We start from the raw sequence: 16311 nt of genomic DNA, 5'->3' as shown, positions 1-16311 counted from the left end.
TGGCTATACTGTCATCAAATATCCTTTGGCCCAAATAAACAGCTGAATGACGGCCCAAATCTGGTACAGATATTTTTTGACCGAACTGAGCCAAAACAGTGCCATAACTCAACTAGTAGGGAGCCAAATTAGAAAGCTTGTGTGGCCCATACATGGGCCTATTATGTCATTCTTGTTTGGCTGAGTTCGGTTAAGGCCTGACGGCCCTTACGTGGCCCATATGTGGCTGATAGAGTGGATGCGACGACACCCGGGACGGAGAGGTTTGGCGACCTTGGTGTGTGCACATGTTAAGTTTGTACATTTGTACAGAGATGATTTCACCTCTCAAGAACTAAATCGTGGCAAAAAATGACCAACAAAATGACTAAAACAGCAATTGCGAGTGGGGTGGCCAATGGGGTGGCCAAGCTTTGGTCCATGGTGGCCATGGGCAACCTTGGCCACCCCCTAGCCCTGCCACTGGATGCGGCAGCTTTGAGAAGAGAAAAGAGTGGGAACGGTCCAGAATTTTGGTTTCACACCTCCACCAATAGGAATTGAAAGAAGATGCTACAACAGTGAGACCAACCAAGGTGTGGACTCCCACTCCTGCCTACACGTGTTTTACCAAGTATTAACCAAACGTGTTCCATGTCGTGCCATAGCCAAGCCACACATGCCTCTCAGCTATGTGTTGTCATCTGGGTCATATACCTCAATGCCAGTTGTGACCCAAGAGAAAATTCCCTCCAATTTTACATCTTTAGAAAAACATATATGGTGAAAGTTTGGTCCACATGTGTTTAGCCATGCCAGCTCTAGGCCAGATGTGACCGCTAAAAAACATTTTCTGGGGTGTGTCTTTTAACGTTTACGGATAGGCGTTGTAAGTGCCTTTCTGTAATCGCTATTAAGGGACTAGTCGAAATAATTTTTTTGTGGTTATCAACATTATGCCACAAATTCAAATTATTATGCATACATTTTTTGATGATCCTCATATTAATTGTAAGGCAGCAAAAAACATTTGTGGTTTTGAAAATTCATGTCACATCATCGCAAGACAATTTAAATGAAGTGCAAAAAAAAAGCTAAGAGATTTAAAACGTTATAAAAAACGTGCCGATTAATTTCACAATCTTATACATCCGTTGTCCCATGAAGTGCACCAGTCCCTCCTGCAGCAAAGCACCCCCACAACATGATGCTGCACCCCCATGCTTCACGGCTGGGATGGTGTTCTTCGGCTTGCAAGACTCAAACATAACGATGGTCATTAATGATGGCAGCATCATGACTTGACTTGACTTACGGCCAAACGGTTACATTTGTGTTTCATCAGACCAGAGGATATTTCCCAAAAAGTAAGATCTTTGTCCCCATGTGCACTTCCAACCTGTAGTCTGGCTTTTATATGGTGGTTTTGGAGCATCGGCTTCTTCCTTGCTGAGCAGCCTTTCAGGTTATGCCAATCAAGGACTCGTTTTGCTGTGGATATAGATACTCGTCTACCTGTTTCTTCTTTCTGGCTCGAGTTTTATGATTTGACACAATTTGAAAACAAAGTTAAATTAAAATCACCATTACATGAGTGAATTATTTGAAAACTTAACAGAAGTATCAAGACAGTATTTCGCACATCTTTTACCGTTTACATCTGGTCTTTACAATGTAGCCAATTAGGATCAGGCATCCCATTTCACTTACACCCATCACACTCTGCTCTATCCTTTCATGACCCCTTAAACATACATGTTTTTCCTTGTGTAAATGGGAGTAATCCTATATGATTTCAAAAGGATGAAGAATGTATGGATTATATAGCATCGCAGTGTGTGTGAACTTTAGGATTTAACATTGTTAAGTAAAAAAGAAATAGCACGGTTATAAAAGTGACCCACAAAGTCCTTGCATTAAAAAAATCTATTTTAGTACACGGTTACGTCTATGAAAGCTAGAAGGGACTAAAGCAAGACTGTAATCCTGGAGGGAACAATAGATCCATTAGTGAGTGACTAATGCCAAAAAATCCTAATGGTCCTAAAAATAGACTTGTTTCTCTTTTTCCAGTTTATTTTGGTGTGAACTATTACCTAGATTATATTTTTGATATTCAGACCTGAAATGCAATAAAACGCACCAATGCAGCATTTATAACATAACTTTATTTATTCTATAACCGAAATCATATGATAGAAAAACAGATATTTTCAGAAATAAACAGCTGCTGCAGCCGTTCTTTGCGGATACAAATCAGATGGAAATGTCTCCAATAAAAGTGTCCTTCTGTCCATATAGGACCATTCGCTTCGAGTGACGTCCATTTGCTCAGGAGGTGGAGGGCTGAACCGGGCCTTTGTGCAAATACTCAACAGCTGTCGCGATTGTCCTCATGTCCATCTCGATACTTCGCGCCCAGTTTTCCACGTCTCCAATTTCCTGAAAATTCAGACCAGCTTTCAGTGTCATAAAAAACAGTTCATAGTGATCAAGAATTAGTCTTTGCTTCCAACAAAAGAGTTTAGACTTATAATGCCTCTAGTTTACAAATCAAGCGTTCCATAGTGATGCTTGACCACAAATAACCCGGCTTAAATCCTGGCCTACCTTTAAGGCCTGGTTGAAGTTCTCCACCATGCTGATCCACTGGGCCGTCTGCTTGGAAAACTGACTGGCCTGCACCTGCAACGTCTTTACTTCATGGTCCAGCTTCCGTTGATTGACGTAGGCCTGCGCCACCCTAAAAGACAGGACAAACCATAATACATCAAAACAAACAAAATGCAAAATAACCATGCTTTAAACAGGTTTTCATTTTTACGTCCCACTTTAATACATTTGACTGTTGCGAGAACGGTGCTCTATTGCATCCGAATGTTGTGCTCTAAGCAGCTTTTGCAGAGTTTCATCATAACGTCTACACAAAGACCTGGATTATGACCACTTTGATCACATGAACGGATTGCCTTACAATCCTGGGAGTTTTATCACCTTTTAAATCATTAGAGACTCACCCGACATTGAGATGGTCCACCAAAGCCTCGGTTAAACATGTTGCAGCTGCTATGGCCTCTCGCCTCCGCCGCTCTGCACCCAATGAAACCATTTTATTACATTTAATGGCGTTGTCATCTTAACAATGGAAGACCAACCCGCATCTCAGAACAGCATTCAGATATGATTTTTGTTCTCACCACAATTGTACAGAGTGGTTATCTGAGTTACCGTAGACTTTATCAGTTCAAACCAGTCTGGCCATTCTCTGTTGACCTCTCACATCAACAAGGCGAAATACTCAAACTAGCCCATCTGGCACCAACAATCATGCCACTGTCCATATCGCTGAGATCACATTTTCCCCATTCTGATGGTTGATGTGAACAGTAACTGAAGCTCCTGACCCATATCTGCATGATTTTATACACTGCACTGCTGCCACACATTTAGCTGATTAGATAATTGCATGGATGATTGTTGGTGTCAGACGGGCTGGTTTGAGTATTTCTGGGATTTTCACGCACAACAGTCTCTAGAATTTACAACGGATGGTGCCAAAAACTAAAAACATCTAGTTAATGACAGTTCAACCTTGTTGATGTGTGTGTGTGTGTGTGTGTGTGTGTGTGTATATATATATATATATATATATATATATATATATATATATATAAAAAATACATAAATGGTCAAATGTATTATATCATAAAATCGAGTGCTTTATTAATTTAATTAATTATTATTAATACATGTACTCATTTTGTTATCATTTATAACATGTACTTTTTCCTACATTTACATCTGTATTTTTAATTTATAATTAAAATGTATTCTCTATAAATGTATTCATTATTTATGACGTATTATTAATAATAAATGTATTGATAGCATTATAATTATTATAATAATGATTGTATTTATTTTTTTAAATTGTCTTAAATTTGTTTGTTTTCGTATTTCCCCTCCATGATGTACACAAAAGCATTTTCAGTGACTATATGAAGGCAGAAAATAGGATAAAATGAAAATAAACTGCAGAATATATCATTAACATCAGTGATAAACTGAATTTCTTTCTAAATGCAGTATACAAACAAATAAAGATGTTAATTTAAAGTGCACGGGCCTGTAATCTACAGCAGCACATACCTTGTAACTCCTTCCTCTCGTTTTGTTTAGATTGGTGCTCCTTTAATAAACGGGACAGCATTTTGGCTGTGCAATAAAATATAAATGTTGATTTCGCCCTTAAGGACTAAATGTATCTTAAATGTTAATCCTCAACAGGACTCACATGACAATCGAGTCTGAAAACATACGGAGACCGGGAAGAGACAACCCTTTAATAGCGTTTCAAAATATATATTTCAAAATAAAAGTCCCTTGGCTTCGATTGAACGCAGGTGTCTCGACGCAATTTTAAAAGTTATTTTTATTCTAACACGCCGTCTTAAAACGTAACAATCCTGTCCAAGACGCTGACAAAAACTGATACGCTGTGCAGTGTTCAAAGATTTCGGTCTAGCTTTTTTCTATGTCTGTCATGTTGACAGAAACATTATTGAAAAACAGCTCAGACGGATACAAAACCCTTTAGGATGACAACAATATTAAGATATAGTGAAATTAAGTCTAATAAAATTATCTTGTGTTTCAAATAATGTGATGCTTTTTAAAAAAAAAACATAATTCATGATGCAGATATTTAATTCATGCTTTTAAAGTGGAGCTTTCCAAATTTCCTGATGCCTTTAAAATGAAGCACTCAAGCCATTAACTTGTATCATCTGTTATACTAAGAATATTTTGAATAATATAACCTATATAACCTTTAAATTTTTTTAAAGAGACTTTCACGTTTTGTTCTAGAATATAAATTACACAGTCATACCACAGTCAAGCGTTCATTTTGAAACAACTGTTTATTCAAAAACGCATGTTGCTATCACAATGCTAATTAAGGACTACAACTGCCATTAGCATGTGAGCTATGTGCTTTATTTAGCAGGGGTTAGTAACATGCAACTTCAGTTAGTTCATATTGAAGTGTGACTGTGCGTGATTTAACCCTTGTGCGACCTTCGGGACATTTTTGTCTTTTTCATTTTCATTTTTTCAATCATTTTGGTTGATCATCAGTTCCTAAAACACATCTATAATACACTGTTTACACAAAATAGTCACACTCAGGACCTTCAGGACAAAAATGTCCCCACTGAAACCCATTAAAACGATATTTGATCCCAGTGCCATTAAAGCATAAAATCATGAATCAAAATGTATAAGTTTAATATTTTCCACCAGATGGCGCCATTTTTCTCATGTTTAGCCTATGGAGCAAAAATGTTTAGCTATTTTTTGTTTGCTGTATTATAGAGCACTGCAGGACAACTGAATAAATGATGCAGCTAAAATTGTGTGTGTTTTGTGTGTGTGTGTGTGTGTGTGTGTGAGAGAGAGAGAGAGAGAGAGAGAGAGAGAGAGAGAGAGAGAGAGAGAGAGAGAGAAACAACATTGGCATTGTGTAAACAAACTGGCATTTAAAGGGATAAAATCCTGAAAATGAATGAATATTGAATAGTTATGATCAGGACTGATGTTGGTTAAAAAAAGTAATATAAATAAATGTAAAATAATAAGTGTAAAATAATACTAATATATAAACGGACATTGTTGTCCTCTAAGGACCACTGAGTAACTTTTTTAAATGGACGCACAAGGGTTAAGTTCTAAAACAAAACGTGAAAGTCTCTTCAAGTAATTTTCACAGCAGATCTTATTTTAATTGCAATTCGAAAATCCCTATTCGTAAAAACCACAGGATTTTTATCCTTCCTTGTTTGCGTGCAAATTTACGTAATGGCTAAACAGCTCTAAATATGATCTTTCTCACGCAAAAAATGTGAATTCTTCCAAATATTAAATTTTAGTTTCAAATACCAAAAACAAACATTTTAGCGTCATATGATAATCTTTATTTATACGTTTCAAAACGCCATTTTGAAAAGACTTTTATTTTGAATTTGAGTTTTCGAGACTGCGCCATTTCCTTGATCTGATAAACCTACAACTCCCAGAATGCTCCTCTCTCATATGAAAATAAGCCAGCTGATGTTGCACTACAACTCCCAGAATCCTTCTCTCTCAAATAAACACCGAGCCAGGTGATGCTACAGCTGCAGCTTCGGAGGCGAATCTGATGAAATGACACAGAAAAGAGTCCGTGATTTTGTTCCGCTTCAGGAGAACACACTCATTTAAATCTTTTGACATGAGTATATTAGACCGGACAGGCAGATTATTTTCATTAGTAATGAGTTTATACAGCTAACCTGGGCCTGAATGTGATGAAGTGGCCTTTGGAGTTAGCTGTCATGCTAAAGGAAAATCCACCAGCTGTTTATATTTATATGTAAATCAAATTATGTAGTTTTATTAGAACGAATAAAACCCCGGGAAAGGGACTCAAATTTGCGACAGGATGAATCTGAAAAACTCACAGAGTTTCGGAGCGTCTTCTCCATTGAATGGACTCGGAAAACAAGGTGTCTTAACCTTTATTAAAGTCTATATGTGCATGTAATAGTGTGTAATGTTTCTGTGTTAGATTTGTTTGTTGATATATTGAAGCTCATTTGAGTTTTACAGCTGTTCTGAAATATATATAAACGGTGTTGATGTGTCTAAAAGTAAAAATAAAATGTTATATTAAATATGCATGGTTGCAAAGATGCTGGAAATCTCTGTTTTTCCAATAACAAACGGCCTCAAATGTTTGAGATGTGACTATAAACAATCTTAATGTAGACTTAATGTCTCCATTGCCCGGTCTAAGGGGGGCCTGGGGGGCATTGCATCCTAGATTTTTGTTGTGCCCCCTAGATTCATGTAACCCCCCAAACCGGAGGTCCAATGAAGAAACAACCACACTTGCCCACCCTAAAGATCAATATGACCCCCCCCAAAAAAATGTTGCATCTTTGTACCCGGCCTGAATGTCCCTCTGGGAACCGCTGTTGCAATTGAAGTGAAAGATATTGGTCAACTTCTGTCTTTCCAACCAAGTTTTCTGATGAAAGACTCTTGTAATCTGGCTGACAGTACTGTTGGTTTATAGAGTCATATTCTGGTGCTTTGGTTCAATGCTGATTCTTGCAATCATGTCAACAGCTGCTGAGTCCAGACAGAAGCGAAAGACAGCGGAGATCGCACATGCTTTAAATAAGACACCCGTGGATGTGGCCACTCTGAGGCGTATGGCCATCAGTGAAGGAGGACTGTTTACCGATGAGATCCGTCGTCAAGTGTGGCCCAGACTGCTCAACGTGTCTGTAGACAGCATACCTGAGCAACTAGGTAAGACCAAGATACATTAAATGACACTCTAGCTGCAGTTTTCCTGACCAACCACTGGGTGGCGCCATGATGATTCTGATTGCCACTGGTTCTGATCTCTTTAAAAATCAATGTAAAACTACCGAACAAGTCATCCAGATCAGGACCACAATCATTTTAAGTGTTAGTTGGAGTAAAAATGAATTCAGGCACAACTTATGTAGTTTTTATCGCTTGCCCCTGTTATCGCTTGCCCCTGTTATCGCGTGAACCTTTTATCGCGTGACCCTGTTATCGCTTGACCCTGTTATCGCTTGACCCTGTTATCGCTTGACCCTGTTATCGCGTGACCCTGTTATCGCTTGACCCTGTTATCGCTTGACCCTGTTATCGCGTGACCCTGTTATCGCGTGACCCTGTTATCGCGTGACCCTGTTATCGCGTGACCCTGTTATCGCTTGACCCTGTTATCGCTTGACCCTGTTATCGCGTGACCCTGTTATCGCGTGACCCTGTTATCGCGTGACCCTGTTATCGCTTGACCCTGTTATCGCTTGACCCTGTTATCGCGTGACCCTGTTATCAGCGTGACCCTGTTATCGCTGTGACCCTGTTATCGCGTGACCCTGTTATCGCGTGACCCTGTTATCGCTTGACCCTGTTATCGCGTGACCCTGTTATCGCGTGACCCTGTTATCGCGTGACCCTGTTATCGCGTGACCCTGTTATCGCGTGACCCTGTTATCGCGTGACCCTGTTATCGCGTGACCCTGTTATCGCTTGACCCTGTTATCGCGTGACCCTGTTATCGCTTGACCCTGTTATCGCTTGACCCTGTTATCGCTGGTCGTTCTTAGCCTTTAAAGCTTTTATCGCTTGCTGCTATTTTCGGCTATTTTTATTGCTTACAATTTTTACCGCTTGCCACTTTTAGTCTTGTCAATGTTATCGTTTTTAGCTTTTAATGCTTGACGCTTTTAACATTTGACTCTTTTATCTCTTGCCGTTTTTGCCGCTTGCCATTTTTGCCACTTTTATCGCTTGACACTTTTGACGCTTGACAGTTTTAACGCTTGACATTTTAATCGCTTGACGCTTTTAATGCTTGACACTTTTATCGCTTGACGTTTTTAATCGCTTGACGTTTTTAATCGCTTGACGCTTTTATCGCTTGACGTTTTTAATCGCTTGACGTTTTTAATCGCTTGACGCTTTTAAACGCTTGACGTTTTTAATCGCTTGACGTTTTTAATCGCTTGACGTTTTTAATCGCTTGACGCTTTTAAACGCTTGACGTTTTTAATCGCTTGACGTTTTTAATCGCTTGACGCTTTTAAACGCTTGACGCTTTTATCGCTTGACGTTTTTATCGCTTGACGCTTTTATCGCTTGACGCTTTTATCGCTTGCCGCTTTTATCGCTTGACGCTTTTATCGCTTGACGCTTTTAGCGCCTGAAGTTTTTAGCGCTTGACGTTTTTATCGCTTGACACTTTTAGCGCCTGAAGTTTTTAGCGCCTGACGTTTTTATCGCTTGACGCTTTTATCGTTTGACGCTTTTAGCTTAAACTTGAACAATATTTTTTTTTCTTTTCCTGAAAACTGGTACCATTTTTGTTTATATTTTCTGCTCCTCAGAGAAGGTAGATCGAGAGAACAACAAAGATTTTAATCAGGTGCTTCTAGATGTTCAGAGGTCCTTGAGACGCTTCCCTCCAGGTGAGCAGAACAGACCTCCACACTTTTTTTAAGCTTCAGCTGATCTTGATCCACGCCTAAGATGCTTTCTGTTTGCCACGTGTAATGGATGCAGGAATGCCAGATGAGCAGCGTGAAGGCCTTCAGGAGGAGCTGATCGATATTATTCTACGGGTGCTTGTGAATAACCCTCAACTGCACTATTATCAGGGTTACCATGACATTGTGGTGACCTTCCTTCTGGTGCTGGGGGAACGACTCGCCACTGCCCTGGTGGAGAAACTCTCCACTCACCATCTCAGGTGGGCCATTAACAAGACATTTTGCTCTAACACAATGTTGAAAATATAAACCAAACAAACGTCAAAATGTCTTAATACATGTGGACTTTTGAACTGGAGACACATGGGGTCGCCAAATGTAATTTGTTCTGATTGACTGTGATTGTATCACCTTTCTTTTTCATTTCACACTTTACAGGGACTTTATGGACCCCACAATGGACAACACCAAACACATCCTGAACTACCTGATGCCCATTATAGAGAGAATCAACCCAGAGGTCTTTGACTTTATGCAACAGTGAGGATAAGCTCTTATTGTTTTGTTATGACTTTTTATTTTGCAAGGTTTAAAGCACAATGTGGTTGGGATTGATATTTTAAACATGAATGTCTATCCCGCACAGCCTCAATTGTCAATTGCGCAAAACATTTATTGTCTACCCTGACTTTGGTCTCTATAGATTGAGATAAATGTATGTCTGTATTTTGTGTGCAGAGCCGAGGTCGGCACCATCTTTGCCCTCAGTTGGCTCATCACCTGGTTTGGACACGTTTTGTCAGATTTCCGCCACGTCGTCCGGCTGTACGATTTCTTCCTGGCCTGCCATCCTCTCATGCCCATATACTTTGCTGCCGTGGTAAGATGTTTCCATTTTTTCCTCTTTGATATTTAGCAGAAGTAGGTCAGCTGTTTCACTGCCACTGCAGTAGCACGATTCAGGCCTAAATATAGCTGCTGTGTTGTTTATTCTGAATAAATAATTCAGATATTCTCTTGTGTCAGGAATACTTTGATTGTCGAACAATAAAGCAACGTGATTCACCACAATTGGAGGTGACAGGACGACTATTAATACCTCTACGTGGGTGAATCTCTGAAAACTGAAATATCCAGTTTATATTTTAAGTTGAAATCAAAAGAGAGAAAATAATAAATTATATAATTATATTATATATGTAGCCTAATTGTAGGACTATTAGGAATAATTTTCATGACAATTAAACACATTTTCCTTCCAAACTTTCTTTTCTGTAATGTGAAGAAAAAAATAATAATTCAAATGCTGTCATGAAAATAATGTTAAAAAAAAAAAAAAGGTAATTTTTTTTTAAAGCAAAATTTTTATTAAAAAAAATTTAATTATTTATTATAACATTTATTATAATTGGGGCTGTCAATCAATTCAAATGTACAAATTATATATATACATGATGTGTCGATTAATGAATCGCAATTATTCACATATTTTTGTGAAAAAGCAGCAAGCGATATGAAGGCTTTGCCTTCCGGCTCAGCTCTCTTTTCGTGACAACGGTGCAATAGAGCGAGTGCAATACCGCCCCCGCAGCCCCGATTCTCTGGCCAACCTCCCGCACCACTCGTGAACAAGACAGCTCCTTCCCTACCTGGAGTACGCACTCCCATCGGTTTCCTGCTTCCTGTTTTATATCTTGTATTGATTTTATTTCAATTCATCTTAGTTCATGTTAATTTCAACATGTACTAATAAATGTTTAAAATAAACATTATGTTTGGAACATCAGTTAATGCACTATGAACCAACAATGAACCAAAAATGAACTAATAATGAACCAACAATGAACCAACAATGAACTAATAATGAACCAACAATGAACTAATAATGAACCAACAATGAACCAACAATGAACTAATAATGAACTAATAATGAACCAACAATGAACTAACAATGAACCAACAATGAACCAACAATGAACCAACAATGAACTAATAATGAACCAACAATGAACCAACAATGAACTAATAATGAACCAACAATGAACCAACAATGAACTAATAATGAACCAACAATGAACTAATAATGAACCAACAATGAACCAACAATGAACTAATAATGAACCAACAATGAACCAACAATGAACTAATAATGAACCAACAATGAACCAATAATGAACCAACAATGAACCAACAATGAACTAATAATGAACTAATAATGAACCAACAATGAACCAACAATGAACCAACAATGAACCAACAATGAACCAACAATGAACTAATAATGAACCAACAATGAACCAATAATGAACCAACAATGAACCAACAATGAACTAATAATGAACCAACAATGAACCAATAATGAACTAATAATGAACTAATAATGAACCAACAATGAACCAACAATGAACCAATAATGAACCAACAATGAACCAACAATGAACTAATAATGAACCAACAATGAACCAATAATGAACCAATAATGAACCAACAATGAACCAACAATGAACTAATAATGAACTAATAATGAACCAACAATGAACTAATAATGAACCAACAATGAACCAACAATGAACTAATAATGAACCAACAATGAACTAATAATGAACCAACAATGAACTAATAATGAACCAACAATGAACTAATAATGAACCAACAATGAACCAACAATGAACCAACAATGAACTAATAATGAACCAACAATGAACTAATAATGAACCAACAATGAACCAACAATGAACTAATAATGAACCAACAATGAACTAATAATGAACCAACAATGAACTAATAATGAACCAACAATGAACTAATAATGAACAATAGTACTTTTATACACTAACATTAACCAAGTTCATGATATCTAATGCATTAACTAACGTTAACAAATGTAACCTTATTGTAAAGTGTTACCGATAATTCAAATACATTACATCATGTACATATATTGTGGCAGAAGACAAGTAAAACATTTAGTCAGTACGAAAAGTGGCTTAAAAGTCAAAATGTAGTTGTTTTATTTCCATTAAAGGTTGACCGAAAGTGGATTTCGCCAATACCAATAATTAAGGTGGTGGAAATGGTCGATAAACGATTAATCAACCATAGTTTTTCAGATCGATTTATTTAATTTATACAATTCTTCGACTTTCTTTACTAGGACCGTGCTCTCATTGGTTTGAGAAAGCGTGTTGCCTGTACAGCTGTGCTGGGTTGCGCTGACTGCCCCCTGCTGCATCAAATGCATTAAAACATCAAGGTTGTACTTGAAGCTTGAATTGGTCCGATGGCTGGAGCATTCCTTGATGATGAATAGTGTAAAAAAAATTATGCGTGATTTTTATATAATTAATTGCATTAAATTAATGTTGAATCGTCAGCCCTAATTATGATCTTAAAAAAATACATTAGAACATGTATAAAATGCCTTGTGAGATTTCAAACTAGCCAGGGCCTATCAGCAGAAATCCCAAAACAAAGTCCAGCTATGTGACTGATTTTCTAACCATCCATCTAGAGATACAGTCCAGTCCATCACAGTATTAGGAGAACTTAAAAGCACTGTTTGCTCAAATATGTTCTTCCCTTTAGCAGTAGCGTTAAATACCATCTCCTCTTTGCAGATCGTATTGTATCGAGAGGAGGAGGTGTTGGACTGTGAGTGTGATATGGCCATGATGCATCATCTGCTGTCTCGTATCCCAGAGGACCTGCCGTACGAGACTCTGATCAGTCGGGCCGGAGATCTGTTTGTTCAGTTTCCTCCGTCTGAGCTGGCCAGAGAAGCTGTCCAACAGCAGAGTCAACAGTGAGTGTCTACGTTCTTTATGGTTTGTTGGAAGCGTGTTTCTGCAATGCGCAACATCTCACCCTGTACAGAAGTATTTTACAAAATTGTATCTACGTATTTTAAGCAACAATTTGTTTTAAAGTAATTCGAGACTGAACCTCAGAATAATTCCACTTTCTTTACATATTAAACGGCCATATTCACATTTGTGGCATCTCATTACTCTCAAGAGAATGTCATTTTTGAAATGATTAGAAATTATATTTTGCTTAAAGAAACTGAAGTTTATTTTTTCGAAAATTTTGAAGGAAAATGTGCTTTATTGTGAAGTTAAGATGAGTGAAAATGATGCCACAGAGCAAAAAAACTTCTCTATTGGTTGAATCTTATTGTGTGAAAAATAATGTTAGTAAAGGTTTCTTGCACCAAAGACATAATTTAGTTTCATATGGCCATTTCCACCCTTAATTAAACTGAAATAAAAGTCTCTTTGCTACTGTACCTTTAAGTGGCTAGTCAGACCGATTCCGTTCATGCGTATAAAAAAGCAGCTAGAAACAGTGCAAAAAATATTAATAAATTAAATATTATGGAGCCACTAAGAGGAATGCGTAACTTATTGCAAGGGAACCCAAAACACCAGCAAAAGATGATGGGAGGGAACGCAAAAGTTGTTGCGAGGCAACGCAAAAGATATTGGGAGGGAATGCAAAAGATGTTGCGAGGAATGCAAAAGATGTTGAGAGCATAAAAGATGTTCGAGGAGCATAAAAGATGTTGGGAGGAATGCAAAAGATGTTGAGGAGCATAAAAGATGTTAGAGGAGCATAAAAGATGTTGGGAGGAGCATAAAAGATGTTGGGAGGAGCATAAAAGATGTTGGGAGGAGCATAAAAGATGTTGCGAGGAACAAAAGATGTTGGAGGAGCAAAAGATGTTGAGGAGCATAAAAGATGTTGGGAGGAGCATAAAAAGATGTTGGGAGGGAACGCAAAAGATGTTGGGAGGGAACGCAAAAGATGTTGGGAGGGAACGCAAAAGATGTTGCGAGGGAACGCAAAAGATGTTGGGAGGGAACGCAAAAGATGTTGGGAGGGAACGCAAAAGATGTTGGGAGGAGCATAAAAGATGTTGGGAGGAGCATAAAAGATATTGGGAGGAGCATAAAAGATGTTGGGAGGAGCATAAAAGATGTTGGGAGGAGCATAAAAGATGTTGCGAGGAGCATAAAAGATGTTGGGAGGAGCATAAAAGATGTTGCGAGGAGCATAAAAGTTGTTGCTGAGGAGCATAAAAGTTGTTGGGAGGAGCATAAAAGATGTTGCGAGGAACATAAAAGATATTGGGAGGAGCATAAAAGTTGTTGCTTGAGGAGCATAAAAGTTGTTGGGAGGAACATAAAAGATATTGGGAGGAGCATAAAAGATATTGCGAGGGAGCATAAAAGTTGTTGCGAGGAGCATAAAAAGATGTTGCGAGAGAGCATAAAAGATGTTCGTGAGGAGCATAAAAGATATTAGTGAGGAGCATAAAAGTTGTTGCTGAGGAGCATAAAAGTTGTTCTGAGGAGCATAAAAGTTGTTGGGAGGAATGCAAAAGATGTTGAGGGAGCATAAAAGATATTGGGAGGAGCATAAAAGATGTTGTGAGGAACGCATAAGCGTTGTTGGGAGGAGCATAAAAGTTGTTGGGAGGGAACGCAAAAGATGTTGCGAGGGAACGCAAAAGATGTTGCGAGGGAACGCAAAAGTTGTTGGGAGGGAACGCAAAAGTTGTTGGGAGGGAACGCAAAACATATTGCGAGGGAACCCAAAACTATCAGGAAATCCCACCCTGTCCTATAAGGGGCTCTGTAAAGTATAACCGAATTGGAGTTGTGAAGTGCATTTTTAAAAGTTGAAGTTATTTTTAACTTGACACGACATCTAAAAAAATGCTGAAGTCAAACGGTCAAAGGCGTCCATCCAGGAAATGTCTACATAGAAAACAGGGCAGAGGGATGCAAATGATCTATGATATGATTGTCTAATCCCAAATAACCTTTTGTGTTCTTTCTTTGCCATTATAGTGTTTACGTAGTAACTTAGGAACATCTAACAATGTTAACCAAACTGTCCTAACAGAGCTGTTTGATCCTCACCCAACCCCTAAACGACACAAAACATTCTTGCTTTTGTCTAGAACCGCCGCCTCCACCTTCAAAGACTTTGAGCTGGCGTCGACACAGCAGCATCCAGACATTGTTCTTCGGAAAAGAAGGAAAGAGCAACAGCAGATGCAACAACAACAACAGCGCCACCTGGAGGCCCAGCGAGGCACTGTAGCTGTGGTCCGGCCCACCGCGCGGCGCATTGTGAAACTGGCGGTTATGGGTTTGACTGTGGCGTTGGGGGCCGCAGCTTTGGCTGTGGTGAACTCTGCACTGGAATGGGCACCGAAACTGGACTTACTCTTTCCTTGAAGGAGCCAATTAACAGCACAGAACAACAGCATCTCATTTTGAAGAGTTTATTTGAGAGGACTTGTGAATATTTCATTTTTTTCAACTTTGAAGTCGGATTAATGGAGATTATAATTAAAAAAGATGTTTGTCACAATGGTTGAGGCGTAGAATCAGAAATATTCCCGAAAAGAGGACGATGCAATGGAAATTTGTAAATATGTCACATTTTATTCAATGCAACAACCTATTTAACAACGTGCCTCATTCATGAAACCCAGGTAAAACAAATGTCTGTGGAAATTGTTTTAAAACATTGGATCTCACTTATGTAACGTAGGTTAAACGAATTTCTGTGTAAAAGTCGTTAAGAAAAAATATTGGATCTCATTCATGAAAAGCAAGCAGAACAAATTTTTGACATTTTACATCATGTTTATTGTTTGTTAAACCATTTTTATGTTAATTGTCACATTAAATGCAACACAAAAATTCGTTCAGCTTGCACTTCGTGATCGAGGCCCCATGTGTTTTATTACCCTCTACTACCTGATAGCCCCAGAATATTAAGACCAAAATACTTTTGGAGACACATTTATAGAGATTGCCATTTAATTACATTTTTTAGGACACCTTGATATGTGTACACAACATTTTAGTTGTAAAGCAACACTGAACACAATCTTTTTACTAAGCTCATAATTTGTACGTTTATGTTTTTTACACTACATTTCCTTTCTCCAGATCAGTTTAATCGCAGTATTTTATTTAACAATAAGTGCTCGTTTCCACTAAACATCTCCTAAGCTTGGAGTAAAACATCCAAGTGGTCAATTATTCTTCATATTTTAATTAACCAACGTTGATCTACTGTATATGAATGCATAATTACTGCTGCTTTTATTTTGCACTAAAGAAGACGCTTCTTGATAATTTTTTTGCACTTTGAGAATTTCTTTCGGATTCGCTCGAGTTAGTGTGTCACAATGAACATGTTGCTAATTATGTTTCAATAAAAAATACAATTATCCATG

At 38.2% G+C, this 16311-nt stretch overlaps 2 protein-coding genes across 2 annotated transcripts; one reads left to right on the top strand and one right to left on the bottom strand.

Annotated features, from left to right (window-relative positions):
- Nucleotides 1-2129: 2129 nt before the first annotated feature.
- bloc1s1 (biogenesis of lysosomal organelles complex-1, subunit 1) lies at nt 2130-4307 on the bottom strand. The gene is made up of 4 exons (XM_052124355.1): nt 4129-4307; nt 2997-3069; nt 2590-2722; nt 2130-2421 (listed from the first exon to the last, which is right to left on the bottom strand). Exons 1-4 carry the CDS (start codon nt 4187-4189, stop codon nt 2311-2313), a joined length of 378 nt encoding a protein of 125 aa, XP_051980315.1. The 5' UTR covers nt 4190-4307; the 3' UTR covers nt 2130-2310.
- Nucleotides 4308-6132: 1825 nt separating this feature from the next.
- On the top strand, nt 6133-16310 carry tbc1d20 (TBC1 domain family, member 20). Its single transcript, XM_052124067.1, has 8 exons — nt 6133-6524; nt 7150-7335; nt 8952-9032; nt 9127-9313; nt 9492-9593; nt 9792-9933; nt 12671-12855; nt 15019-16310. Exons 1-8 carry the CDS (start codon nt 6461-6463, stop codon nt 15296-15298), a joined length of 1227 nt encoding a protein of 408 aa, XP_051980027.1. The 5' UTR covers nt 6133-6460; the 3' UTR covers nt 15299-16310.
- Nucleotide 16311: the final 1 nt, after the last annotated feature.

Source organism: Xyrauchen texanus, chromosome 50 (genome assembly GCF_025860055.1).
Source record: "Xyrauchen texanus isolate HMW12.3.18 chromosome 50, RBS_HiC_50CHRs, whole genome shotgun sequence".
Taxonomy (NCBI): Eukaryota; Metazoa; Chordata; class Actinopteri; order Cypriniformes; family Catostomidae; genus Xyrauchen; species Xyrauchen texanus.
Note: the sequence above shows the minus strand (reverse complement) of the source record. Positions and strands in the feature narration are given on the sequence as shown.

Bases quoted from the DNA above. Each gene is read 5' to 3' on its own strand.
- bloc1s1 (XM_052124355.1), bottom strand. From the start codon at position 4,189: ATGCTGTCCCGTTTATTAAAGGAGCACCAATCTAAACAAAACGAGAGG. The intron at 3,070-4,128 runs GTATGTGCTGCT...CATTGGGTGCAG, and splicing joins CGAGAGGAAGGAGTTACAAG to AGCGGCGGAGGCGAGAGGCC. The intron at 2,723-2,996 runs GTGAGTCTCTAA...CCTGTCTTTTAG, and splicing joins GTGGACCATCTCAATGTCGG to GGTGGCGCAGGCCTACGTCA.
- tbc1d20 (XM_052124067.1), top strand. From the start codon at position 6,461: ATGAATCTGAAAAACTCACAGAGTTTCGGAGCGTCTTCTCCATTGAAT. The intron at 7,336-8,951 runs GTAAGACCAAGA...TCTGCTCCTCAG, and splicing joins CAGCATACCTGAGCAACTAG to AGAAGGTAGATCGAGAGAAC. The intron at 9,314-9,491 runs GTGGGCCATTAA...CACACTTTACAG, and splicing joins CTCTCCACTCACCATCTCAG to GGACTTTATGGACCCCACAA.